This window comes from Thamnophis sirtalis, unplaced genomic scaffold (genome assembly GCF_051295495.1).
Source record: "Thamnophis sirtalis isolate CommonGarterSnake01/CBP01778 unplaced genomic scaffold, rThaSir2_p1.2 scaffold_10, whole genome shotgun sequence".
Lineage (NCBI taxonomy): Eukaryota > Metazoa > Chordata > Lepidosauria > Squamata > Natricidae > Thamnophis > Thamnophis sirtalis.
This window is the reverse complement of record NW_028261390.1, coordinates 47256014-47282944: the sequence shown is the minus strand read 5'-3', so window position 1 is coordinate 47282944 and position 26931 is coordinate 47256014. Positions and strand designations below refer to the sequence as shown.

The 26931-nt window shown below is 41.4% G+C and overlaps 1 protein-coding gene across 4 annotated transcripts in view; it reads left to right on the top strand.

Moving 5' to 3' along the window:
• Nucleotides 1-26931, top strand: part of WWC2 (WW and C2 domain containing 2) — a 157267-nt gene that overhangs the window by 93893 nt on the left and 36443 nt on the right. For 3 of the 4 annotated variants that reach the window (XM_087724547.1, XM_014051934.2, XM_014051939.2), the window contains 3 exons: nt 2396-2635; nt 13218-13307; nt 14727-15340. In XM_087724547.1, the coding sequence (XP_087580673.1) occupies nt 2396-2635; nt 13218-13307; nt 14727-15340 (944 nt within the window). The remainder of the gene's footprint in view (nt 1-2395; nt 2636-13217; nt 13308-14726; nt 15341-26931) is intronic. The other variant, XM_014051935.2, reaches the window with a different exon arrangement.

The window sequence follows — 26931 nt, the reverse complement described above, 5'->3', positions numbered from 1 at the left end:
ACAATCAATGTGTCGTCGCAAACAACGCCCCCCTACCCCTGCGCGCGCTCAGCGGGCCACGGTAAAATTATCAAAGGCTGACTGGTCCGCGGCGATAAAAAGGTTGGGGACCACTGATATAAACGATACTGCATAAATGATACTTTCAGTTCACCATCTTTTTTCTCATCACATTAATAAATTGAGAATATTTGGATTTGGATTTATTACATTTATATGCTGCCCCTTTCCCCGAAGGGGACTCAGGGCGGCTCACAATTCAGTCAGGGAAGGGGGTACAGACAGGGGATAAAAAGACGAACATAACAATACACAATTTAAAACACACAACAACCATACCATTCGAAGAGGGGGCGGGGAAAGCTCTTTAGCCCCAGGCCTGTCGGAACAGCCAGGTTTTATTGTTTCCAAAAGACTTCAGGAAGCCTTCAACATCCTATTCAAAACATATCAATGGTTCAAATATACATAGAAATCTGCCATTCAAATAAAATTTGGAATTGACAAGCAGTGTCAGTGAAGAAGACTTGAAAACTTAATTCAGTGATCAAGTACAATATTAAAGGCAAGTCATCTAATATAAGATGCTAAGAAGCATGCTCTGGTAGCTGGAGAGATGATCAATCAGTAACAGTTACTGATAAATAACATTTTAAAGAAGAAAAAAACTATTTGAGACACCATCCCACCTTGCATGTCACTGAATAGTAATCAGGGTTATTTCTAGCCAAGCTTAGCTAAATATGAACCATTGATAAAATGAAATACACCTGATGCATTCCATTAGTATGGGCCTTTATTTAGCAAGCCAGAATGATTTTATTTCTTTCCATGTTAGTTGTATTTAGCTTTTAGAACTGCCGCTTAGCTATTTAAGAAATCAAAATAAGAAGCTGTAGATAGCACCATTACATTGTAGACACCAACTTAAATGGCTTTAAAAGTGATTAGATAATCAATGGATTATAAATGCCTTAATGCAACATATATTTCCTGTAATATTATCATTCATGAATACAAATACTGGTGCACTCATGATCTTTTGTTACATTTAATCACTAGGGGGTCACTATGTAAATGGAATAGTGGATCAGATTTTTGGTTTAGTCTATGCGAACAACCCATTTTGTATTTTTATGCTGGGAAAAAATTGAAACATTATCTCTTTAGGAGAACATTCCATAAAATGAATGTCAGAGAAGGCTGACAGCTGCTATTTTCATGTGGTAGTAATTATGAAATGAAACCCATTGTTCATTAAAAGTTTTCATTGTCTTGCAATTAAAACCTTATCAATTGGTAAATCACTTTGTAATAAAACCAACCATCATGTGAATAATGCACTTCCCTCGACTCTTAGGAACTTATCAAGAGTTCTTATTTTTCCTGTCCCTAATTGTTAACTAAGATAGCCCTGGACAGATCAGATTATAGATCTAGTTTGGTGCAATAGTTAATAATAGTGCCAGGAGTTCTAGTCTAGTTCTAGTCCCACTTTAGACATGAAACCTCACTGGAGAACTTTGGGCCAGACACAGTCTCTCAACCAACTCAACTCATAGCATTGCTGTGTTGTGTATTTTTATGTATAAAAATTATAAAGGTGATATAAAATCAAATAAATAATACATGATACAAATTTGATTCATTCACTTCATCCTCTGGACTTTAACTCCACTAACTCTCTATACTACAGTGAAAAACTTGATCAGAATTAAGGATGTTACATGATATGTTTATTTAAAATATTTTTATATATTGTCTTGCTAGAAAAATGAGGTGTGATGGCTCAGTGGCTTAATGAAAATGTATATGGTCTCTGCTCTGGTGGTTCAAGTCTTAGCACTGTATGGTGAGTCAGCTCCCATCACTCACCTCAGTTCTCCCCACCTAGCAGTTCATAAGAATGTTCCATGCAAATAGATAAAGAGGTACCACTTCGGTGGGGAGACAAGCCGGCACTTCATGCAGCAGTTAAAATCCTGCTGAGCCCGAACTTTCCAGGTTGCGACACCCATTCACGAGGTGGAGGGAGAGGACCTTGGATGGTGCTGCAGGAAAAGCCACTTGTATTTCTTTCTGGTGTAAAGCTAGCTCACCCTCCTCTGGTTCACCAAAGCACACAAGTGTGTACCTAACAGAGCTGGTAAACAGGCAGCCAAACTACTATTCTGCATTAGCATTGTAAAAATGCCATATGCTAAATAAATAACCAGAAAAATAATTAGAAATGCTGTGCATGATTTCGGCCTGCATTTGTTAGACTTCATATAATACAGGTCCTACTATATTAGTGAGCTCCTGAAAGTGGAGGAGGCAAGACCTTCTGGCTTTTCCTTTGTTTTTGTCCTATTGAAGTCCTTGTTTTTCTGTTCTTTGTGTCTGTTTCTTTTAGAATGGCAAACTTAAAAATAGAACTTTCTAAGTTAAAAAGTGAAGCTTGGCCTGGGGCACTGGAAATTGAGAAAGAAAAGTTGATGCTGATAAATGAAAAGGAAGAGCTTCTGAAAGAACTTCAATTTGTCACCTCATGTAAACGCACACAAGATGAATTGAAGCATTTAGAAGCAGAAAGGAAGAGACTGGAAGAGGAACTATCTACGAAAAGCACACCTAGTGATGAACTTACAGAGAGGTATAGAAAAAAATCTTTTCCCTCTATCATTTATTTATTCCTTCATCTTAACCTTTATACTTACTGGAGAACCTGAGTTGTACCCTAATGGGCCATTGTCTTTCAGTAGCTGTTCTATGTACATTTTAATTAAATTTAAAATTAGTCTAGTGGGCAGTAATACAGAAAGACCTTCACACTGTGACAGAATTCACAGAGTTCATATTATTTCAAGCTCTCTGTTGTTCTTCATTTGCGACCAGCATGAAAATAGCAAATCCTGATGTTAAATAGCTGAAGGAAGTCATCAGAGTGTAATATATCATTGACAAGTTTTGGGATAATAGCTGAGACCTTATGAACTTCTTACTGCAAATATTATTCTCATTGCTTCTGCACTGGAACCACTTATGGTTGATAGAGATGTTTTTCCACACCCGTGCAAAGCAGTTAACTAAATTCAGAAGGCGTATACTGTGGCAGCTGGACTCTATTCATTTATATCAATGTCCATACCGAGATGATTTAGCCTTCTAGAATACAGTATATATTTAAAAAGAAAATGGATTGGAAAACCATAGAATATTAAGAATTGCAGATTAGGTTTATGTTAATTAAGAACATGTTTATAAAACCTTAAGTACTGCATATAAATGTTTAACTTTTGATAAATGGGAGAGTGATGACTGTAGAAGTGTCACCTTTTATCTGCTGTGCCATTTTTGCACACTGATCATGCTCTTACAGAATACACCTTGGGTTTTTGCATTCTGTCTGTAAATGCAGCCTATTTCCTTCTATTTTCTGTTAGTGAAGAAAAGACAAGGAGTGGTTAGTGTGAACTTTATATACTTACTGTGCACAAATAAGATAGACATTTTAAATGTTGATTTAAACACATTTCTGGCTTGTTTGGACACAATAAATGTAATCCTGGGCTTGGATGTTATACCAAGCTGTTTAGTTTGTTTACCCACTTATATAAAGAGAAGGTTAATAAGCAACATGTAATTTGATCTCCTTGACTTGTTGATATGTAAAAACCAGAGGTGGGTTTATTATTTATTTATTTATAAAATTTATATGCCGCCCAATCCCGAAGGACTCCAGGCGGCTTACAAAAAAGAGAAAAAAGACACATAACGAACACATAACGAAAGAAAACGGTTTAAAATAGCAACACCTCATGCATTCAGTCTAATCGGGGCTGGACCTCAACAGTGAGGTCAACAGCCCCAGGCCTGCCGGAACAGCCACGTTTATGCAGCTTTCCTGAAGGCCATGAGAGTGGGTATGGTCCGGATCTCTGGGGGTAGCTGATTCCAAAGAGTGAGAGCAGCCACAGAGAAGGCTCTCCTCCGGGAGCCTGCCAGCCGACACTGTCTGGCTGACGGCATCTGAAGGAGGCCCAATCTGTGGGATCTTACTGGCCGCTGGGAGGTATATGGCAGTAGGCGGTCTCGAATGTACTCTGGCCCTAAGTTATGTAGGGCTTTAAAGGTCATAACCAACACCTTGAATTGGTTCCTACCGGTTTGACCCAGTTCGACCAAGTAGGTAGTAACTTGGCCAACCACACCCCGAACCGGTTCTATAGGTGGTGCCATCTTGTTTTTTGCTTCTGCGCATGTGCAGAAGCTATTTTTTTTACTACTGGGCATGCATGCGTAGAACACATCAAGTGGCAGTAACAAAAGCTGGAACCCACCCCTGGTTAAGACATTATCCTTGGCTTACTGTATTTTCATGAGTTAAAGCTGAACATGGTAATTATAATTAAATAATTATAATTTAAAATTGTCATGAAATTTTAAAAACTGTGGTGAAATATGGCTTCTATGGCTGGTATCTGCTACCCTGTGTTTCCCCAAAAATAAGACCCAGTTTTATATTTTCCTTAGGATCCAAAATAAGCCCTAGGGCTTATGTGGGGGATGTCTTATTTTTTTCCATGTACAGGAGGTCCAATTCTTCTACTTGCTCATAGCCACAATAGAGCAGGCAAGCTGAGAGACGGTAGGACGAAGTGGGTGGGTGGCCATGGGAAGCTCATCTTCACGCAGCAGCACTGGCAGCATATGAAGACAGAGGCACAGGGGGGAGGCACATAATCTGGATGGGCCAGAGGCAAGAGAGATAGTGGAAGGAAGTGGGCAGCTGGCCATGGGAGACTTATCTTCACATCTCTTGGCTTGCCCAAGGCCACACGGAGTGTCAGAATCACCTACCTCCCCCTCCCCCCGTATCTCTGCCTCCATCTGGTGCCAGTGCCACCATGTGAAGTCAAACCTTCCACAGCTGGCAGCCTGCTCTAGCCCACCTACTCTTGGATTTCCTGTGGCATGGCCAGGTCGCTTGCCTTCCCCCCGCCTCTGCCTCAGCCTGCTGCTTGAATAAGTAATCAACTCACCTGTGCTGCTGCTGGACATTGTTGCATCCTGCACCCTTGCCACCACTGATGCTACCACACCCATCCCCCAGGCTGATGATGATGTTCACTAGGGCTTATTTTGAGGGTAGGGCTTATATTAGGCACATGCTTAAAAACCAGTCATGGGCTTATTTTTGTGACAGGTCTTATTCCGGGAAACACGGTGGCAGTAGTATTGAGCTTTCTGACATTTCACTGTCACTGGGATCTTCAGAGGCAAGGTGGTCTGCTAGCAAAACAGGTAATTTTGCTTCTGAATGTGGAACTATGGCAGACTAAACATTCCTGAAAGAGTGGGATAGCATTGTGGTGGATAACAGTGATCAGGCAGTGAATTTCTTTCACCAGATAAGGAAAGAAAGTGAAATCTCCCACTTTCACTCTGGACAGATGTTACAGGAACTGGGGGTTTTGTGGTGAACTCATGAATTGGCCAGCTGCTAGCTGAAGCATTTCAGTCAAGCTCAAAGCTTTAATGTATCTTTTATGGACAGAAGGTTAGCAGAAGCTTCAGTTTCTTAAACAGTTTCAGTTGTGATCAATTTACAGCTAACGAGATTTTCTAAGCAGTAGGCTAAGAGAAATTAACTTGTTGAGTCAACATTTTTTCTGGATTAAAAGGAAAAACCAGGTTTCAAAGATTTAAAATTTTTGGTGAAAGGATCCAATCCAAGGATTGGATGGAAGAAAGTTTAAAATGGAAAAAAAAAGGTTACTAATTTTTGATTATTATAAATAGGTTACTTTTTGATGAAAATGCTTTTGAACAAATTGAAATTAAAACATACAAACAGATCAGACCTTTATGGAAATTAATGGATTTTAGAAAACAGAAGATGAAGGTAATTTGAGCCAGAGGGGGATACTGACTATAACTATGGAATGCATTTGAGAGGAAAGTATTAAGAGCTGAGGAAGAAAAAAAAAAAGGAAACTCATGTTTCTTTTGTAATAAGTCTTTTGGGAAAAAAAAACAGGGGATAATTAAGAGAGAACAGTGCACCACTCACTTTTGACTTAGTCTGACTCTTCTGCTTGTTTCAGCTTTGCTTATCTTTCAGCTAATGAGATTCAAAACAGTTTGTGCATGAACACTTTCATTAGTGGAACAACTGGTTTCATGTGGTTTGTGCATAAATCGAAGCAACCATGCTTGGTCTGGATATGAATTGAAACAGTGGGTAAGAGCTAGAAGAATCTAATAATTTTGATGCCATTGATAATAAGGAAAGGAGTGAAATGGTTCCAACCATTCACATTTATTTTGTTTAGCACGGACCCTTTTCATCACATAGCCACAGGTTGCAGTGGTTGAAGGGAAGCAAAGGAAGAAAGACACAAGAAAAGGATCAGGAAATAGATGGGTTGGTGAGATGCATTCAAGGACACTGTATTAATAGCTCTGCTGTGAGGTAAAAGAGGGACAGAAAGGAAGGCACTGGCCTAGTGGAATATGCCACAGTGAGAATTTTTGAGACCATCAAGGAACAAATTGTACAAAATAAAACATATTTGCTCCATGTATTCTTCTTTCTGAACGATTTCCTTCTTTATGAGCTGTGGTGGCACAGTGGTTAGAATGCAGTATTGCAGACTACTTCTGCTGACTTCTGATTATCAGCAATTTGGCAGTTTGAATCTCACCAAGCTCAAGGTTGACTCAGCCTTCCATCCTTCCTAGATTGGTAAAATGAGGATCCAGATTGTTGTGGGGCAAGAGGCTGACTCTGTCAACCGCTTAGAGAGGGCTGTAAAAGCACTGTGAAGCGGTATATAAGTCTAAGTCTTAAGTATATAAAGAAGGGGTGATGTATTTCAGCATTGCCGACTCACTATGAAATAGTTTTTGAATCTTCAGGGTTTTGTTTAGACTGAAACTAGGAACAACAAAATTGTTCCAAGCTTTTACTTCTTCCAAGCTGCAGCTGATCCAGAACAATTTCATAGAACCTCCCGTTTGAAATTTGTTTCTTTAACTTTCAAAATAAGACACATCTTCTGCTTCATAGACATTCCATCTTCAGCTCTTAGCAGATTAGCCCTGACTAGGCTAGAAATCATGAAACCATGAGTTTTGTAGTCTCACTTAAGACATAAAGCCATCTGGGTGACTTTGTGCTAGTTATTTTCTCTCAGCCATGACAAAAAGGAAATGACAAAATACTCCTAAAATCTTGCCAAAACAACTGCAGGGACATGTCCAGGCAGTCACCAGGAGTCAAAGCTAACTTGAAGACACCAAAAAGCAAAAAACCTTTTGCCCAACCTCAGCAAAAAGATAACAATCTGATGTGTGTGTATTTATGTATATGTAAAATTGTACAAAAATGAACAAATCTTAAAGTTAACAAGTTAATTTTTTTAACAAAAGTGTCACAAATGATTTGTAGCAGGTAAGAATGCCAAAGACTAAACAATTGAAGAGCCTCTTGAAAAAGTAACATATGTCTTCCCTAACTCTTCTTTGCCCATAATTCATATAGAACTTGATAACTTTAAATCTGTTGACATGGATTTTTCACTCAATGGCTAATAATTAAATATAGCTTTTTGGGTGGGGGGGGAAGAGCAAATATTTGAGAAAAAGAATGATTGAAACTAAGTATTAGCTTAGCATTCTTATGCCTGTTCCCATATACCAATTCTATGACAGTTACTTTTGTGTTATTTCAGCCTTATTAAATTTGGCTTTCCAAGCATAGATGAAACATTACCCTGAGGAGAAAATAAACATGGGTGGGTGGGAGGGGCATTCATCTTTGCTTTTGTGGTTTTTTAATTGTTGCCCTTGAAAATGCACTTAAAATATAATTTATGGATGTTTTTAAGAAAAATGATTTCATCTTTCTTTCAACCTCCTCTATATGGCATACTTTTATTTATTGAATAGATTTTTATAGCTGTCCAACTCATACACAGTGGCTCCTGCTGGCATAAAACAATAAAAATCCACAATTTGAATCCTCCTCCAAACTCCACCCTCTCCCCTGTGGTGGTAACAAACACAAACAAGCCACTTGATTAGTTCTGTGGGAATCTGGGATCTACAAGCTTGCTAACAAAACCATGTCTTTAGGCCTTTCAGAAAAAATAACAAGGTAGGGGGCCAGTCTTGGAAGAATGATGTTCCACGAGGATGAACCATTACAGAAAATGCTCTTTTTCTTGGCTCCATTTTATGTATTTCCTTAATGGATGGAACCCACAATGTCCCATTTTCCTGCTCTAGTGGGCCAAGTAAATGTAATGGGGGAGAGGTGGTCCTTCAAATAACCCGGCCCAAGCCAAATAGGGTTTAAAGGTGATAGGCAGTACCTTGAACTGCACCCAGAAGCAAATTGGCAACAAATGCAACTCCTGCAAAAGAAGCGACACATGCACAAATTAGCAGGTTGCTACACTTTGACCCAACTGAAGCGTCTTCAAGGGCATCCCCTGTAGAACACATTACAATAATCCAAATGAGAGATGACATGGGCATGGATGAAAGTGAGAAGGGCCTATTGGTGCCACCTATTCCTCGAGCAAGAGTCATAATTCCAAGAGAATCCTCAAATTATGCACTTTTCTGCCTGGAGCAGTGCGATCCCATCCATGGCCAAAGTTGATAATTCCCCAAGAACCAAGGAGCCCTGTACCCCAAATCCCTCTTGCCAGGGTTCAGTTTTAACCTATTGCTCCCCATCCAGACCTCAACAACCTCCAGGCACCAAGATAGGGCTATCACAGCATTAATTAACTTGCCATGGTCTGTATTCACCAAACCATGAAAAGAAAACAACACAAGTAGCTGCATTGTTGTTTTTCTTGTTTTGTTTTTTTCCCTTATTGGAATTATTTGATATTGCTATATATGTTTACTGTAGCGTGTCCTTGTTCAAGAGCTCTCACTTAACTTCATGTTCTTTTACTATTAACATTACATATAGTATATAATTTTCATTGCTCAAGTGTACTAAAATTTGTGTTTTGATGTCCAAGATATATTTTTGACTACATTCAGCTTTAGTTTTCCTAATGATCAGGATTCGTGAATTACCATAAATATTCATTTCCCCTCAGTGTCAGTGCTACTTTGACTTCCTTAAATCTTCCATATTATTTAATATAAGGTAACTGATTGTTTTATATCTCCTCTAATTTTCAAGAAGGAAATCATCAGAAAAATAGGGTAGGAATTTTCTAAAAAGGACATGTATGAGAGACTTTCTTTCCAAACAGATGTTGATATAATTGAAGTCCTCCATCTCTATAATTCCATGTCTCTTTGAAGATCTGCTTATTTTGAAAAGTAGCATCTTCTCTTGATTGAATGAGCAACAATAGACCCTTATTATAATATATTTTAATCTAAATATTCTCTATAGATATTGATATATCCTCCCTTTCTACTTCTTCAGTCCCTTTCAGACAAACTGTACCCTTCAATCATATTCAGTTCAGTCTTGAATATTCCTTCATTTGGCAACTATTGTCGACCCAGCCTCTCAACTGTTAGACTGCTTTTTGAGACATATAGACGTTAGAATGAAAAGTTAAAAGTGCTTGTTAAATTTAAGTTCAAAATGAAATCTAGTCCTGTTCAGAGAAATGCTTCAGATCTTTGTAACATTGGCTTTTCTGAAATCCAAAAATATTACTAAAATATTTTATATGAGAAAATATCACTTCAAATTTTACTAATTAAGTAAAGGCAAGTAATTAAGTAATTATGTTTAGGTTAATCTCTGGTTTGTTCATTTGTGGCAGAAAAAAAAGAAGTGTGGAAATAAAATGAAAATAAGAACTTCCAAACTTCTTCTGTGGCTTTGCTGAAAGAAAATGGGAAAGTGCTGCTAGTATTATTATCTGTTTACAAATATGTGATGTCATAGTTGCCAGTTCTTGGCTGGTGTTGGCATTCATACACATTGAGTTCTTCCCAAGAACCTAGGATGTTGTAATGTATTGGCATAGTATATGTGCAGATCCAAGCAATACGGCCTTTTGCCAATTACAGATGGACACTTTGTCAATGTGCATATTTTCTATGTGCCAGCCAATATTTTTTGTATTGGCACCCTGTATGTAAATATGGGACCACTATAGCTAATTTAGGCCATATTCTTTCAATTTCAGTTTTCTGATCTTGATATTTTGAGGCTTTTTCCCACCAATTCTTTGTTTTCTTTTCTACTAACAATAGCACTTAGATTTATATACAATTCCATAATGCTGTACAGCACTAGCTGAGTGGTTTATAACATCAGCATATTGCACCAACAATCTGGCTCCTCATTTTCCTGACCTTGGGAGGATGGAAAGCTGAGTCAACCTTGAGCTCATCAGAATCTAACTCCAGACAATGGGCAGTGTTTTCCTGCAAAACTGCATTCTAATCATTGTGCCACCATGACTCATACTATCCCCTGGTATTGCCACATCAATTATCTATACTTCCTTCCTTTCTTTCAGTCACAGTTAGATCTGAGTATTATGAGTCAGGACTGAATTCAAAAATCACACATTATTTCAACCTTCTCATTTTCAACTACTTTTCCAATTATATTATTTGGGTTTTTTACTACTGGTTCATGATGATCTTTACAAGTGTTCTAGTGAGTCATTTTGGCGAATGTGTTATGTCATTGATTATAATCAGTCTATGTAATCTTTTTCAAGAGTTAAATATATGGTCTACTATTTCTTCTGTTCCTTTGCACTACTTTGTTCTTTGATTTTGATGGTTCTTCAGTTCTGGCCTTAATTATATCAGTTTGAATAGCTTACTCTCAAGCAGCCAAAATCCAGCCTTCAAGGTTTTTTTTTTAATTGTTCCAGTTGAAAGCCATTGCCAGGTTTTATCTTTATCCACTTTCCTCTCAGTCTCTTGTAGAAATTGACCATGTAATGTATTTCTTGTCAGATTTCTAAACATTATTTAGAGGTTCATGTTTCATTTCCTGCACATTCAATAAGTTCTAATTTTTAACTTACATCAATGCTTGTTCTTGGTTGTCTTTAACATAATCAGCCTGTGCATGTTTTTCTTCTTTGACAGTTTGTTTGACTTGAAGTAAACTTCTGCTTCATTTCTGTGGGCAGGTATAATCTATCAATATCATTGCAGGAATGTAGTACATAGTGAAATGTCATTATTATTATTATTATTTTCAGTCTAAACTGCCTGGTTCATTTTGTGTATCATATCACATGTATGGCCCAGTCGTATATGATTTTGATGGTGCTTCTACCATTCAATTTTACCTTCAACCCTTTGCTCAGTGAATTATAATTATTAACATCATCCAAAACAATTTAATTATTACATAAATTCCATGGTCAATTATTTATAAAAAGTAGAATTCCATGTATCAGGTATTTCAGATAGGGGTATGTAGTATTATATGTAGATGATGCTGTGATGGTATCACTATTACATGTAAGACTAAATAGGACATTTCAACCCATGCTCCTTTTCTACAGGAAATACCAGCATGTGCAGCTGAGATGAACTACAAAAATACGCCAAAGATCTTAGTGTTTGCAACAAGACTCCAAACCCTAAAGTGTATTATTAATAGGCGGAACAACTGCCATATTTTAATTATTCAGCAATTATGTTCTCTTCAACTGGAAATTTGAAAGCTCATTTCTTTATAGGCAGAAGGTTGAAAGGTTTTTTTCTTTCTTTTTTCATTCAAGGGCTGCCATTAAGCTTTTTCTAGTCAGACGCCTAGCATAACTCCTTCATTCAGTGCAGCTGGATTAGGAAATAAGACACCTGTATTTGAGAATATTTTCATCCAGGTCTCTGAACAAAAGTATTTCAAGTGGGTGGTGTGTCATAGTATATCACTGCAATTACAGACTGGCCTAATAAAGTTTGAAAAAAAGACCTGGATGGAATAATATATCTTAATTTTTGTAGAAAATTGAATTTTTCACCTCATAATATAGCCTCATTTAATGTTGGTATATTCTGATTGCATGGGGGGTCTGGATGGACAATATCCAAATGGGAGTTTTCTATCTGTTTAGGATAGATATAAGTGAGCTAGATAGATAGTGAAACAAAAACTAAGAGATAGGAGTACAAGGACAGTACCTTTGAGAATATGGTTCTCAAGAATTGGCAGTATCCAGCTCACATCTTTAAAAATATTGCAAATTAATTTAGTAGCTCACCTGAAGCTCCTCCAGGATAAATAAGAGTATAATTACAAACAGACAGAGAGAGATTCTGCCTAAAACACAATCATGATAGATGTAGAGTACCTTCAAATGATTATTAACTAATGGACTGCACAGTCCAACATTGATTAAATAGATTGTTCCTCACCTATAATTTTCATTTGATCAGTTAATTTTTAGCAGACTGAGAATTATTTCATTTCATTTATTATATTTATATGCCGCCCTTTTCCCCCGAAGGGGACTCAGGGCAGCTGACAAATCAATCTGGGAAGGGGGGGGGGTACAGACAAAAAAATAAAAAACAAACATGACAATACATAATTTAAAACACACAACAGTCATACCATTCGAGACAGGGGCAACAGCTCTTTAGCCCCAGGCCTGTCGGAACAGCCAGGTTTTAACGGCTTTGCGGAAGGCCTGGAGGGTGGTGAGGGTTCGAATCTCCACGGGGAGTTCGTTCCAAAGGGTCGGAGCAGCCACAGAGAAGGCTCTCCTCCGGGTAGTCGCCAGTCGACACTGGCCGGTGGATGGAATTCGGAGGAGGCCTAATCTGTGGGATCTAATCGGTCTAGTGGAGGTAATTGGCAGCAGGCGGTCTCTCAAGTACCCAGGTCCAATACCATGAAGGGCTTTATATTATATCCTTACCCATTAGCCAGGGCTAATACATTTCCAGAATCACTTCATGGTCAGAATCTGAGAAAGAGAAACTATTTTGAAAGATTTTCAGACACACACACACACACACACGCCCAAAAAAGGGAATATGTATTGTCCGTTCACTAATACTAATCAATTAAACATATTAATGGTATAGTACAAATATACTTGTACCATAATCTTTCAGTTGCCCTGAAATTTCCATTTGACTTGTGATTTGGTTGCATTTAAATGAGTTGCCTTCAGCTGTTTGTCATTGTGCTTTTAAAGCAAGGTTCTCTTTGCAATGTATATGCATTTATATATTTAGAGACAAACTCTTTTATCTTCTAGGTTGAAATTAGAAGATAAAAAGAATAAATTGGTTAAAAACCTTGAAGAAACTAGTCATCTAACCACCCATTTACATTCACAGCTTAAAAGGTGAGATAACTTTGCTTACACCAGATTTTTGACAAATGATAACAGTTTGTCCAAAACTGCTGTTGGCATACTGTATTTCTGAATTGTCTATTTTGATTTAGGTGGAATATTAACTTGGAAGCCTGTCTTACAAAAATGTCTTCCTACTAAAAGCTTGGTTATCTATTGTCTAAGTCCTGAACTGCAATTTTTTTGCCCAGCAAAGAATATATATTACTGATCTGTTGTAGCCCTGCCTCTATATTACTCAAGCTACATCGGTGGAAAATTGTGAAATAAATAGGTTGGCTCTTTCTACTATGAGTAGCAATCAGTTTTGCATGTGGAAACATTGTCACAAAGAAAGATAATAAAATGAGGGAAAATTCACTTAATTATTTGCTTAGCAACAGAAATTTTGGACTCATTTGTGGTCATAAGTCAAGGACTACCTAAATCAATTAGGCAAAAATGAAAGATATAAATCATGAATATAATTAAATTGCATCTTACTTCAAATGCTCATTTTCTCAACACATCTGTGCACAGATGCAAATAACAATCACTAAGGAATAGCTTGTATTAATGTTCTTTTTATTGATTTCATAGTGCCGTCTTTCTTTAAGGGCAACACTGCACTAATGTGATTCCATTTATTGAGAGAGCATTTACTATGATTAATAACCAGTGAACAAAGCAGTATTTCCTTAAACTAAGAAATGTCCATGTTCTATGGAAATCCTTTTGTTTTCCTTTCACTTCAGGTAATATATATTATTGGTTCATATGCTTGAATGGTCCTTGAATGGCTGAGTGGACTGTCACTGGATATTAACATTTGAACCATTATAGGTCCATATATTTGCCATACGCTAAATAAATAAATGTTCATATACTTACCCACCAATGGAGTAGAAAATAGCAGAATGGGGAAAATAGGGTATCTCAAACAGTGATCTAAAATCTAAATTTAGATGGGAGTTGTGCATTGCTAAATACAAAACTACTTTCTTGTTCTAATTGTACTTTCTAATGTGTCCTCATGAAACTGTTACAGTAATCAGCAATATGTTAAAGTGGCTGAGTTTGTCACACGACTTGTGCAGTATTACACAAAAATTAATATATTTAAAAATCAGGGTCTTAAAAAAAGAATTGTAATTAAAATGACTAGATTTTTTTTTATGTTTGCTTATTTGTTTTTTTTTAAAGGAGCCATCTAAGGAAGTCATGTTGCTGCTATAGTTAATACTCTGTTATCTGAAACTTCTTTTTGGTAGTATTCAGACATTGTGAAATCTGTTCCTTTTAAAAGAAACCATTATACTTGTCAATTTCATGACTAACATGGATTAAATTATAAGTTTTATCTGTGATTTGAGATCATCTGAATATACTGCTGATAGAATAGAATGACAGCTCTTTGCTTCTTTGTTGCAGCCTCTCTGCCAGTACGTTATCTGTGTCTTCAGGGAGCAGCTTGGGATCCTTAGCATCTAGTCGAGGGTCCCTGAATACATCTAGTAGGGGATCACTGAATTCTCTTAACTCTGCAGACCTCTACTACAATCAAGGTGATCAACCTGTAGATTTAGACTATCAATATAAATTGGATTTCATATTACAAGAGAAATGTGGTTATATTCCTTCAGGCCCTATTACCACCATTCATGAAAATGAAGTGGTCAGCTCCCATGAGAAAACAGGATACAGTGACTCTTCCAGTTCTTTGGCAGCAAATCATGCATCCAAAATAACTGAACCTCCCAAATCTGTCACATCATTCTCTTCAAGATCTTCCCTGTCGTCATTATCTCCTCCTGAATCACCTTTAGTTTTAGAAGGTGGCTTTTCAGTCCCTCCTCAAGATTCTCCGTTACATCATTTCACCACGGACTTTGATGACTGCGATTTACCCGGTGACTTTACAGGCATTACTAACTGTGAGAAACAAATTTTGCTGGATTCTGAAACTACAATGTCTTCTCAATCACTTAATGATAAATATCGCAGTGAAGGTGTTTCACAGAGCATATCACATTCAAGAAATACAGGTAAATATGTCTTGCTATTCAAACTTAGCCAATTTTCCCTCTCTGGATTGAACTGAGTTTCTGAACTTTAGTAGCCAACATATCCTCCAAAAATTGTGCAGTTTTCCTGATAAGCTGATAGGTCACTGTCAACAAATAAAATCATTAACAACTCAGCACATTACTTCTATACAAAGTAGGACTAGATAAGAAAGATCCAGCAAGATTAAACTTGAGAAAGCACTATAAAGTGGGTGGAATTCTAAAAATTGTGGTGAAACAGCAAAAGCAAACAAAAAAAAAGGTGGTAAATGTAGTAGAAAGGATATCACAGCAATACGAAGATATGAAATAGTGGTGAATATCTGTAGCTCAGGTGTAGGATGAAAGCGAAGGCTCAGAGAATGAACCTTCACTCTCATAGAAGATATACTGACAATAGAGGCACAGAGACACTGGGTAACTTTATAACAGGAAGATGTTCACAAAACCAGTGAGCTGCCATGGGCAGAATAGAATCCCTTGAGGGCCAGTGCTATTGATAATATCTTCACTATTCTGTAGTTTCAAACAGCTCATTTAACAGCACAGGTAGGGAAGCTTGTGCCCCAAATCTGTACAAAGATCTGGTCTTAAGCTGCACATCATTTCCTCCACATTTTTTACAATCTTTCTACCTGTTAATTACTGAAGTTAAAATAATCAGGTATCTATGTGGGCTTAATAGTACTTCCTTGCTGCAATGAAACTTTGAGAAAAAAGATAAATTCTTCCAGTCTGGCAGCCTATTCAGATATCTGCTGACTTATTTGCAAAAGGGAATTAAAAATAAGGAAGACATTTTAACAAAAACAAATAACACTTTTATTATAGCTTGATTTTTTTTCATTACTGTTCACTTCATTAAATGAATAAAGGATGATGCTGACAGGTGAGAACATACTATCCATTGTTTCAAGGATTGGCCGAAGGCAGGGGGATGAATTGGCATGTTGCAGAGAAAGGTATATATTGAAAGCAGTCATTCAAAAAAAAAGTGTGAATCTGATGTAATCATTCTAGAAATCTTATAAATTCATTAGTATAAGTATTGTTTAGTGAATTAACAAAACCAATATTTTTAATTTAAACCTATTTTAATGACGTGTCTTAGTAATTCTACTGAAAAATACCCACTTTTAAGGTATTCACAGTGTTCTGTGGAGTTCCAAATATTCCTTCATTTTCCAGGGTATCACACGGTATGCTTGCATTTCAGCCTTCCAGTTTTGTGACTGATGAAGGAGTTTCCATTTCTGTCTGCAATTTCTGTATTACATTTCTCTCTGATTCTATTATTTACTTCTAACCAATGGTTATTTGTTTGTGTGAATTATTTGTATGCTATTTCATAAAATAATTACAGGCAGCCTACAAAAATGTATTAAAAATAGCCATAAAATCCAAGTATTACAAATCTTTTTAAAATCTTCAAAAATCTAATGTAGTTCAATTTTAATCTCCCCTCAATTCTTGAGGATTTGATGTATTTCTTCTTCATATTAATATATATGATGAAGCATTACATCCTCTACAACAAATTATACCACAATAAATAAATGCTGCAAGATTGTTTTTTTACAGTAGTTTAACAGACAGTTCTTTGAAAACTGTAATGATACCTAGTGTACAAATAATCACACAAGGTGGTATATCAAATTTCGGAGCAGCTGGCTGTTCAGAACTTAAGTAAACTGTATGAATTTGTTGTGAGTGGCAGTAACAAAAATCTTTTATTTTTATTTATTTTTGCAAGATCAAAACAGTCCTTTAAATGTATAAAGATGTGATTTGCTCCCCCCCCCCCAAATCTTGTACCAAAAAGGTACAACAGGGGTGGGTTTCATTTTTTTTTACTACTGGTTTGGTGGGCGTTGGTAGGGCAGGCATGTGACTGAGTGGGTGTGGCCAACTTGACATCATTCATGCACACGCACACTCAGTTACATGCCCCCTTAGCCACGCCCACTGAACCAGTGAAAATTTCTGTTTTGCCAGTTGCCATATGCAGAGATGGCCTCTGGGCTCCCCCCCCCCCCAGCCTCTCCTCTAACAGCCCCAAATTTGCTGCCGCTGCCATCTGGTTGCAGATGGGATGCCTGCAGCGCTCTTCTCACTAATGTGCAGAAATGAGTGTTGGGGGGGAGGGCAGGTAGGTTCTCTCTTGTACAGCCTCCCCTTGCAGAGATGTAGTGTGGGGCTCACCACCTAGCCCCCCCCCCAGCTGACCTGACTGCCCTGCCCCCCCAGCCAGAAGTCAAAGAGGGACATACACACCCCAACATTGCTGTGCTACATGAATCATTCGCAAGGCTCCCCCAGCAGTGTCAATTGACAGGCTGGGTCTCTGGCAGCAACAGTAGGAGACCCAGCCTGTGGCCACCTCAGCCCTTTTCTTCAATGTTCTCCATGATCGTGCCCCCCCTCCATTGCTGATCTCCAGGATCTCCCGCCTCCCCCTCAAGGCTGCCAGATGGCAGTCAAGGCACCCAACTGCAGTCCCACTGCAAGGTGCCCAGGAAACAGCTGCTGGGGGAGAACAGGGTGTGGCCCTCCAACTCCAGCAAGGCAGCCCTCCCTCTCCTCGAAGAGGGGGGGTCAGCCAGCTCATAGCACATGGAGGGGCCTTAGCTGACTTAGAACCTGGGTCTACACACGTACACACACACACACACACACACACACATACAAACACCACTTTCTTTCCCACATGACCAGCTGTCAGAGCAACCAACCAGCTTGTCCATCCCCTCCTGTGCCTGGCTGGCCCTCCCATACACACAACCATCCCGGCACTCAGAAAAGCTAAAAATAACTAACTTTAAACAAGAAGGAGGGTGTAGGCAATAACTGACACTTGGGCAACAAGCGGAATCCCGGATGCAGCCCTGGAAGGCTGCAGCCAGAGCAGGGCTTCTGTCTGCTTCACTTCCGTACCGATCCCCGATTAAGACCGAGGAAACCACTGGGAACTGAACCTGAACTGAACCAATAGCAGGTGAGCAGGTGAGCGAGGAAGGAGGTGCACGCTAAAGCAGTTCCCACCTGCCAAGGATGAAGGGGAGTGCCCCAACAAGTGAAGACCACTGGCCACAAACCGCCTGCCCACATTCAAATCAGCCTGCCTCCTCTCTCTGGAGGGGGGAGGATCATAAAAATGACTCTCCCCTGGCAATAAAGAGCTTTTCAAAGTCCTCCTGACTGCCTGCCTGAAGCTGAGGGCAGGCTGGGCAGCTCCGGAGTCTTCAGGGCTGAGGCTGGGCCAGCCTCCCTAAGGAAGGGCCCTCTTGGGGTGCCCCCATCCCACCAGAGGCAGCACCCCATGTTCCTCTCCTGCTCCGGGCTCTTACTTGCTTCCAGTTTTATGGGCTCCTTTGTTCTAAATGGCCCATAAAAGCGCCGCATCTGGGAGTGATTAAGACCCGCAGAGCAGGATTCTTGGGCAGGTTTTGGATTTAACTGTTCCGGCAGGCCATAAAAATTTTCTGACGTTTTGCAAGGCAGCTCTCAAAGAGAAGGAAAAGGGTGCAGCACTTCTTCAGAGGATTCGAGGCTGGAGGGGGTTCAACACGGCTCTGGCCTTGGCTTTTCTGAAGAAGTGCTGTACCTGTTTCCTTCTCTTTGAGAGCCACCTTGCAAAATAGGGAATTTTCTGACATTTTGCAAGGTAGCTCTCAAAGAGAAGGAAATGGGTGTGGCGCTTCTTCGCAATAGCTGAGGCCAGAGCTTTGTTGCACCCCCACAAGTCTCGGCTCCTCTGAAGAAGTGGCATGCCCATTTCATTCTCTTTGAGACCCTCCTTGCTTGCTGCAGCGCGAGGCAAGCGCAGCCTGGCAGAAATCAAGGGGAGGACGATCTTTGTAGATCGTACCGTCTGACCACTGGCACTACTCCAGAAATTGAACCTGTGGAGTCCAGCACTCCAGGGGGAAGGAGACTTGGCTGCGGCCCGCTTTCCACATGAGGGGCTGCCCCCACCCAACCACCTCTTGCTCCACTTCTTTGCTGGTGGTAAGCGGCGTCATGGCCGAGGAGCAGGCAGATGGCTGGGTGGGAAGCCAGTGGGCTGCTTTGGACCCTGAAGCCCCGTACAGCCAGCACAAGAGGCATGTGGGCCCGGGTGGAAGGCAGCCTTTTGTGGAGCAGCATCCTCCCCTCTTTGGATATCCCTGCAGCAGGGGAGCTCTGCCTTTGCAGAAACAGAGTGGGTGCAAGTGCAGCAGCCCTGGGATGTCTGCTTGCCCTCCCGCAGCATCGCCGCCGCAGCCCCAGCACAGCGTCTGCATTTCCACCAGCCCACCAAGGGCTGCCCACCCACCACTGGCCACATCGGGTTGGACATCAACCTCAGAAGGCAAGCGGGCATGGGGGACTGCCAGGAAGGCCATGTGGAAGGCAGGGAAGCATGGCAGGGACACAGGGAAGGGGGAAGGGTAGCTAGCTAAGCTGCGACTCGCAGGCTTACCTGGCAGACAGATCAGGAGCGCAGGACTTCAGGCAGGCAAGCTGCAGAGCAGAGACTCGGTGGGGTGAGTGAGCAGTGACCAGGGAACCGGTTTGGGGGTGTGGCCAGTCTGTTATTACTGCTGGTTTGGAAAGGTATGCCAGATTTGGAAATGTCATAGTATAGAACTTTCTTAGAATGTGCTTGTTATACTTTTGGTTGAGATTAATACTTTATCAATAGCACTTAGACTTACATACCACTTTACAGTGCTTTACAGCCCTCTCTAAGTGGTTTAGAGTCAGCATATTGCCCCCAATAATTTGGGTCCTCATTTTATGTACCTTGGAAGGATGGAAGGCTGAGTCAACCTTGAGCCTGGTGAGCTTTGAACTGCCAAATTGCAGGCAGCTGGCAGACAGCAGAAGTATCTAACATAATGAAATATATGACAGAAATATTCTAAAAAATGCTAGATTAGTTTTAACAGTGGTAAATGATGCCCATGGCTGCCAGCAAGGACCATTTTCTTCTTGCACCAGTTGTACCTCATTCTGTCCAGTACGCCTTTTGGTAGTTGTGAATTACTGTTCTCCATAGAGGTGGAGGTAGCATCCAGACTGGGTTGACGTCATCTGCTCACTGATAGGACTGAACCTGATAAAGCTGTTAAGCCTCACCCTTGTTGCTAGGCTGTCCCTTAGTGAGGATCGATGTGTCATGTATTGCTCCATAGCAATTTATTAATACTTGAAAGATAAGTGATCCTTTTTTGATCTATTTGAGAATTATTACTGGAGGGAGCTAACAAGGGCCTGAGCCTTGGTGAGGTGGCCCGTTAATGCCTGTAGCCCCTAGAGGGTGGCAATTTAACCTCCTGTGAAGTCTCCCTCCACAACCTACCTGACTTACGATTGGAGATCGCCTGGTAGAACTCTGTGATTTGCCCAAGGCATCTGGGGGCTGCAACAGCACTACAAACCAGCGGGGCTTCAAAGAACGAGCCGCAAAGGCAACACAAGCCATGGAGGTTCCTAGAATGCCTGAGGCAAGCTGTGCGACAATCAGAGCTTCAAAGAGCGAGCTGAGGCAGCTAGAAAAGCCGTGAAGGCTTCCGGAAGGCTCAAGGCAAGCCGTGCAGTGATCGGAGTGCTCCACCGCTCCATTTTGAAGTTGAGTGACGAACCACAGCTCAGAGAGCAGCCGCGGAGTGCCCACGTGACCAGCAGCAGCCCAACCTTTGTTTTTCCACCACTTGCTCAAGTCAGCGCGGCCATTGCAAAAGACGCAAGACACCATTTTGCATCCTCCGACTGCAACATTCCAAAACGGCGGCCGCTAGCAATGCTGAGCTGGGGGAGACTTCTGTATGTATGCCAGGGGAGCTGCTTAGCCCGCATCCTGAGGCAGGGGCCCCAGATCTCCACTAGGGCCCATCTCCATCCACATCCACTAAGATGGATACAGGCAGGGCGCATAAGAAGAGTGCTAAGGTGGCTGCCAGGTCATCCAAGGCAAAAAAGGCCTCAAAGTCCACCTCTAAATTCAAGAGACCGAAAGATAAAGCACTGGAGCAGTTATATAAGGGCAAGTAGTCAAAAGACTCCTGCCTCATTACCATCTGACAGAAGGCAGAGCTCGTTGTCAAGACAAGTGCTTCAGTTATCCCCTGAAGGCAGAGAGGATAGGGAGGCTTCTCTCGATCTCAGGTTCCCTATCAGTACATCTGGCATTTGGCGGTCAGCACAAGATCTGCAGACCCTGCCCCATCAAGGGAACTGTGCAATGCCTCTGGGATCAGAAAGGGGAGAAACAGCCTTCCCATCAACATCACAGGGATTCCGCCCTGAACAACTGATCCCCATGTGCATGCCTAACATGCAGTACATAATAGTGAATGCCATCCAACAAGTCATCGCAGCTGGGTTGCAGCAGAGGTAGGAATGCCCCGGCAGGAGGCACCTATGTGCCCAGCGGCAGTGACGGACATCACCTCTGCAGCTGGCTCATTATCTCCTGCTCTTGCCCAAGATGACCAGGCATCTGTGTCAGAGGAGGGAGAGACCAGGGAGGCAGATCTCTCTGAAGATGAGGGTATGTCCCCAAATCTGCCATCCTTCTCGGGTCTCTTTCAGCCCTCACTTTTCAAGTCTCTGCTGTTCAACGCAAAGACGTTGGCCAACTTTGGGTCTAAGGCAGCTGCCACCCCACTGTGCACATAGGCCGTATCAGCAGAGACACTTTTCTTGGACCAAACCATTGAGGCCAACACGACAGTGGTGGGTTCCGGATCCTGTTGCAACTGGTATGCTGCGACAGGGCCAAGCGTCTACCATGTGCACACGTGCTGTGCACGTATGCGCACCCACCACCTGTGATGCTCCAGCTGCTCAGAGCATCGCACAGGTGCCATATGGTCCGTGCATGTGCACAAATGGCCCGGTTGGGTCAAATAAAGGTAAGGAGGGCGGGTGGGCCCTCCAGAGCACCATACCAGAATGGTACCTGGTGCTCCCAGCAGGCACCAGTATGCTCATACCATGGCATAATGGCCGTAACCCACCACTGTAACACGATACCCACTCCCAAGATTTTTGTGGACTTGGTTCAGCGACAATGGGCATCCCCTACATCTGGTCCTATGTCGTCCTTGAGGGACAATTCTTTTTTAAAATATGGACAAGGAACTTGCACAGATCTTGTTGACCTCAACGGTGGGTGCCCTGGTTTTGTTAAACACTTCAGCTAACTTGCCAGGGGCCCCGGAGGAAGTGTTGAAACTGGAGGATAAGAGAGCAGATTTCACCTTGCAACGGGGTCACTAAGCTGCAGCATGGGCCGTCCGAGCATCCACCACGGCGTTGTTCTTCACCTGATCTTGCCTGCTATGGCTGCAAGACTTCCAGGAGTGTATTCCTATTGCAGATGTAAGGGCTCATCAGGATATTAACAAACTGGTGGCTGCAGTCCAATTTACATTGGAGCCATGCTTACCTCGGCCAGATTTGTATCCAGGGCCCTGTCATCGGTGGCCACATGAAGGCTGCTCTGGTTGCGCCAATGGCAGGCAGACGTCCACCATAAGTGGCGCCTAGCATCAGTCCCTTTCAAGGGTGGTTCATTGTTTGTGGAGATGCTTGAATCTTTCCTGATTAAGAACAAAGAAAAGAGAAAGGTGTTACCTACCGCCTCCAGAAGGGGCTTTTCCCAGTCGGCCCCATATCCTAGGCACCTGCCTTTCACAATCAAGACTTCAACACTCCCAGACAGCACCAGCAGGCTGACCGAAACCAGCAAGGCAGACAATCCAAGCGACCCTTCCACAGTGGTGGAGGTCGCTTCTACCACTGGAACTAAGTTCCTGGCAACTGACCCATCCATCGGAGGCCAGTTGGCCTTCTTTGCCAAACGGTGGGATTCCATCACATCTGATGAGTGGGACAAATAGACAATCAAATCAGGGCTCTTCCTCGAGTTCCTCTCCAAATCCCTGAAGTTTTTTCAGACTTGTCCAGTCTCCAGGAATCCAGCTAAACAAGGCCTCATGCAGGAGGCGATCCAGCACTTGTTGGATATCTGCACTGTGCAATTGGTCCCTAAACAACAGCAGGGCCTAGGTTTTTATTTCATTCTGTTTGTGATTCCTAAAGCCTCAGGGGGCTGGAGAGCCATTCTCGACCTAAAGAGATTAAACTGTTATCTATATTATAGGACGTTCAAGACGCACTCCTTACTGTCTATCCTAGGGGGCATTAGACAGGGAGATTTCCTCACATCCATAGACTTGACAGAGGCATACCTTCACATCCCTATTCTGCCTCTCTACAGACAATACCTTAGATTTTGTTATCTCAGACATCACTTCAGTACAGCGCGTTGCCCTTCAGGCTTTCATCCACCCCTAGGGTATTTACCAAGGTATTAGCAGCACTGGTTCCCCCTTTGTACCTTTATGCATTGTTTCTCTGTGATTCCTTATGCTGAAGGTAGCCTTCCTGGTGGCCATAACATCTGCCAGGCATATAACGGAGTTGCAGGCCCTTTCAACTAGAGAGGACCTCTGTATATGTCACCAGGATGGTGTGGTGTTATGGCTAGATCCCTCCTTCATTCCCAAGGTGTGCTCCTGTTTTCACGGGGCTCAAGAACCTATTCTTCCCAATTTCTGCCCGGAACCATCACCTAAAGAGAAAGTGGCACACCTGGACGTGAGGAGGGCTCTAAAGATCTATCTAAAGAGAACTTTGCCATTCAGAAAATCGGAGATGCTCTTTCCAGCCGGCCTCACTAGGTCAGAAAGTAATTGCCTCCACAGTTGGTAGATGATTGAGAACCTGCATTGCTACAACATATCAGTCACACTCTATGCCAGCTCCGGGTATAACTGCCCACTCGACCAGGAGCGCGTCCACTTCTGCTGCCTGGGCAACTCAGGCCTCCTTGGCGGAGATCTGTAGGGTGGCCACGTGGGCATCCCCATCTCCATTTATAAAAAATTATAAATTGGACAGTTTCGCATTGGCTGATGCTGCCTTGGGCTACAGGGTCCTTCAAACCGTGCATATGGCAGGGATGCTTTGGATCAGGCAAAGACCCTCCCAGGGGGACACCTACAGCTTTGGTACATCTCAGTCTGGATGCTACCTCCACCACTATGGAGAAAGGGTGTTGGTTCTCACCTGAGATGCCTATTCTCATAGTGTGTAGGTAGCATCCAGTCCCTCCCAAGGAAGGCAGGTCCTCACGATTCTGGTTACAATGTATTACTTGACTTTAACCTTAGACATTGCAACAGGCTTTCTACCAGGAGCACTACATCGAACATGGCTTCCTGTCATTTTTATTGGGAGGATGACAGAATTCCTTCGCCGAAAGCTGGGTCTGCCTAGTGACAAGGGCATGGCTTAACAGCTTTATCAGTCCTATCAGTGAGTGGATGAGGTCAACCCAGTCTGGATGCTACCTCCACACTATTAGAATAGGCGTCTCAGGTAAGAACCAACACCCTTTTTGCATATTTCACCTGTGTTATTTACTAAGAAATTGATTTATCAGTATATTAATTTAAGCAGATTGAAGATGCATGTTTAAAATCTTTTTGTTCCTTCACCCCAAGTTTTTGAATAATGTATTGCCACATTTTGTTTGAATCGTTCAACTAAATATATATTTTTTCACACAATTCTTTTAGTTAGAAATCGGTGTTATTTAGTTACATGTGTAGAAATGAAAACATTATATAGTGGCGAAACTACATTTCATAGTGTCCTTCAATCAAATGGTGTTCCCAAAACAATAATAAGATTGAGTAATAACAATAATAATGAATGAGTAATAACACCTAACATCCAGTATTGCTCAAATTCTCTCTTGAGCGAAGCCTGACCCCCTGGTGACTACATGAACATGCCATCCTATTTGCTTGGTAAAATACAGGATAACTTTTTAATTTCCTGATGAAGTTTGCCACTCTGTGGTTTCCTGATGGTTCCCTTTAAATACAGATCAGTCAGGACCCTTCTTAGCTTTCCCAAAATCAGTGGAGAGTGGCTAGTTAATGCCACTTGCTGTGTCAGTTAAATAATTAAAATATGTAAATTTAAAAGCATGGGGAAATAAGAAAGGAGTGTTTGCCATAAAGACAGTATAATGGATGCCATGAGAGGCAATTCTAGAAACCCTGGTCCAGCAGCAACCTGCCTCAGTTCAAATGGCAATAATACCCAGAACAGCAATGAACTCAAAGCCAAAAGAAGCAGATTGTAGGAACAGGTGTTCCCTCAAGTATTTCAACTCAAGCCATTGTACTTTGAAAGTAAGCACCAGTATCTTTAATTCTGCTCTTTGTGGCTGAAGTAAAGGATGGAAGTGTCACTGACATTGTTCCTTATACTTTGAAAGTAAGCACCAATATCTTTAACTCTGCTCTTTGTGGCTAGAGTAAAGGATGGAAGTGGCATTGACATTGTTGTTTAATTATGTAGGTTGATGTTGGAAACTTTGGGATTAAAGTACATTGTTTAGCAAGCAAATATTTGTAGTGAAAGAAGCTGGTTTACACTTCTGACACTGTGTCACTTGCCAACTTGTTCAAACTTGGTTCCCAGTATTGACAGTCTGCCATTTGCTCAGTTCCCTGAGTAAAATGAAGGGGCGGGGAAACTTTGCAATGCAGACAATAATATTTCAGTGCTTAGCTCTAGCTTAAGCTCCACCATACACTTGGTGAATGTAATAGATTTGAAATGGCACATTCACATTTGCTTATCACAAAATTGCTTACAGTGTAGAATTTGCAGATGGTTGAGGATAGATACTTTTGGGATAGAAGTTTTTTTCATTTAGTTTGCAAGGAAAGGGATGAGGAAGATTGTAGATGCCTACTTTTTACAGCATGAGACTTTAATTGGCAAACTTTAACCTGTAGTTCTCATTCAGCAATAATTCTCCAGCGAGATAGACCATTTCTACCAGTGATGAAATTAAAAAAATGTTTCCGCCTCCCCCCGATTCTGTGGGCATGGCTTGGTGGTCATGAGACTGGGTGGGCATGGATTGGTCATGTGACCGGTTGGGCATGGCTGCACAACTGGCTCACACACAATGTAAAAGCAGCTGGACTTCACACAAAATGGCCCCTGCAACAACCAGGAACCTCACAGACGATCAGGCACAGCTGATTGTCATACAACTGATCGTAGTAAAAAATGCTAAAAAAAAAAATCTGACCATCACGCAGCCAAGCTGATTGTTGTACAGCTGATTGTTGGAACTTTTTAACTTTTTAAAGCATTTTTTTACTACCTGTTCTGGCAAATAGGTAGTAAAAAATGCTAAAAAAAATTCTGACCATTGTGCGGCACAGCTGATTACCGCACAGCTGATCATGGGAACTTTTTTACTTTTTAAAGCATTTTTTACTACTGGTTCTGGCGAATAGGTAGTAAAAATGCTTTAATTTTTTTTTAAATGTTCCCACCATCACGTGGCACAGATGATTGTCGCACACCTTCTCTTTCAGCCATAGGAACCAGGCAGGAGAAAAACCCATGAAATCTTGCAAAGCAAACTGCAGGGATTTGTCCAGGCAGTCAACAGGAGTCAATACTGACATGAAGGCACAATAAAT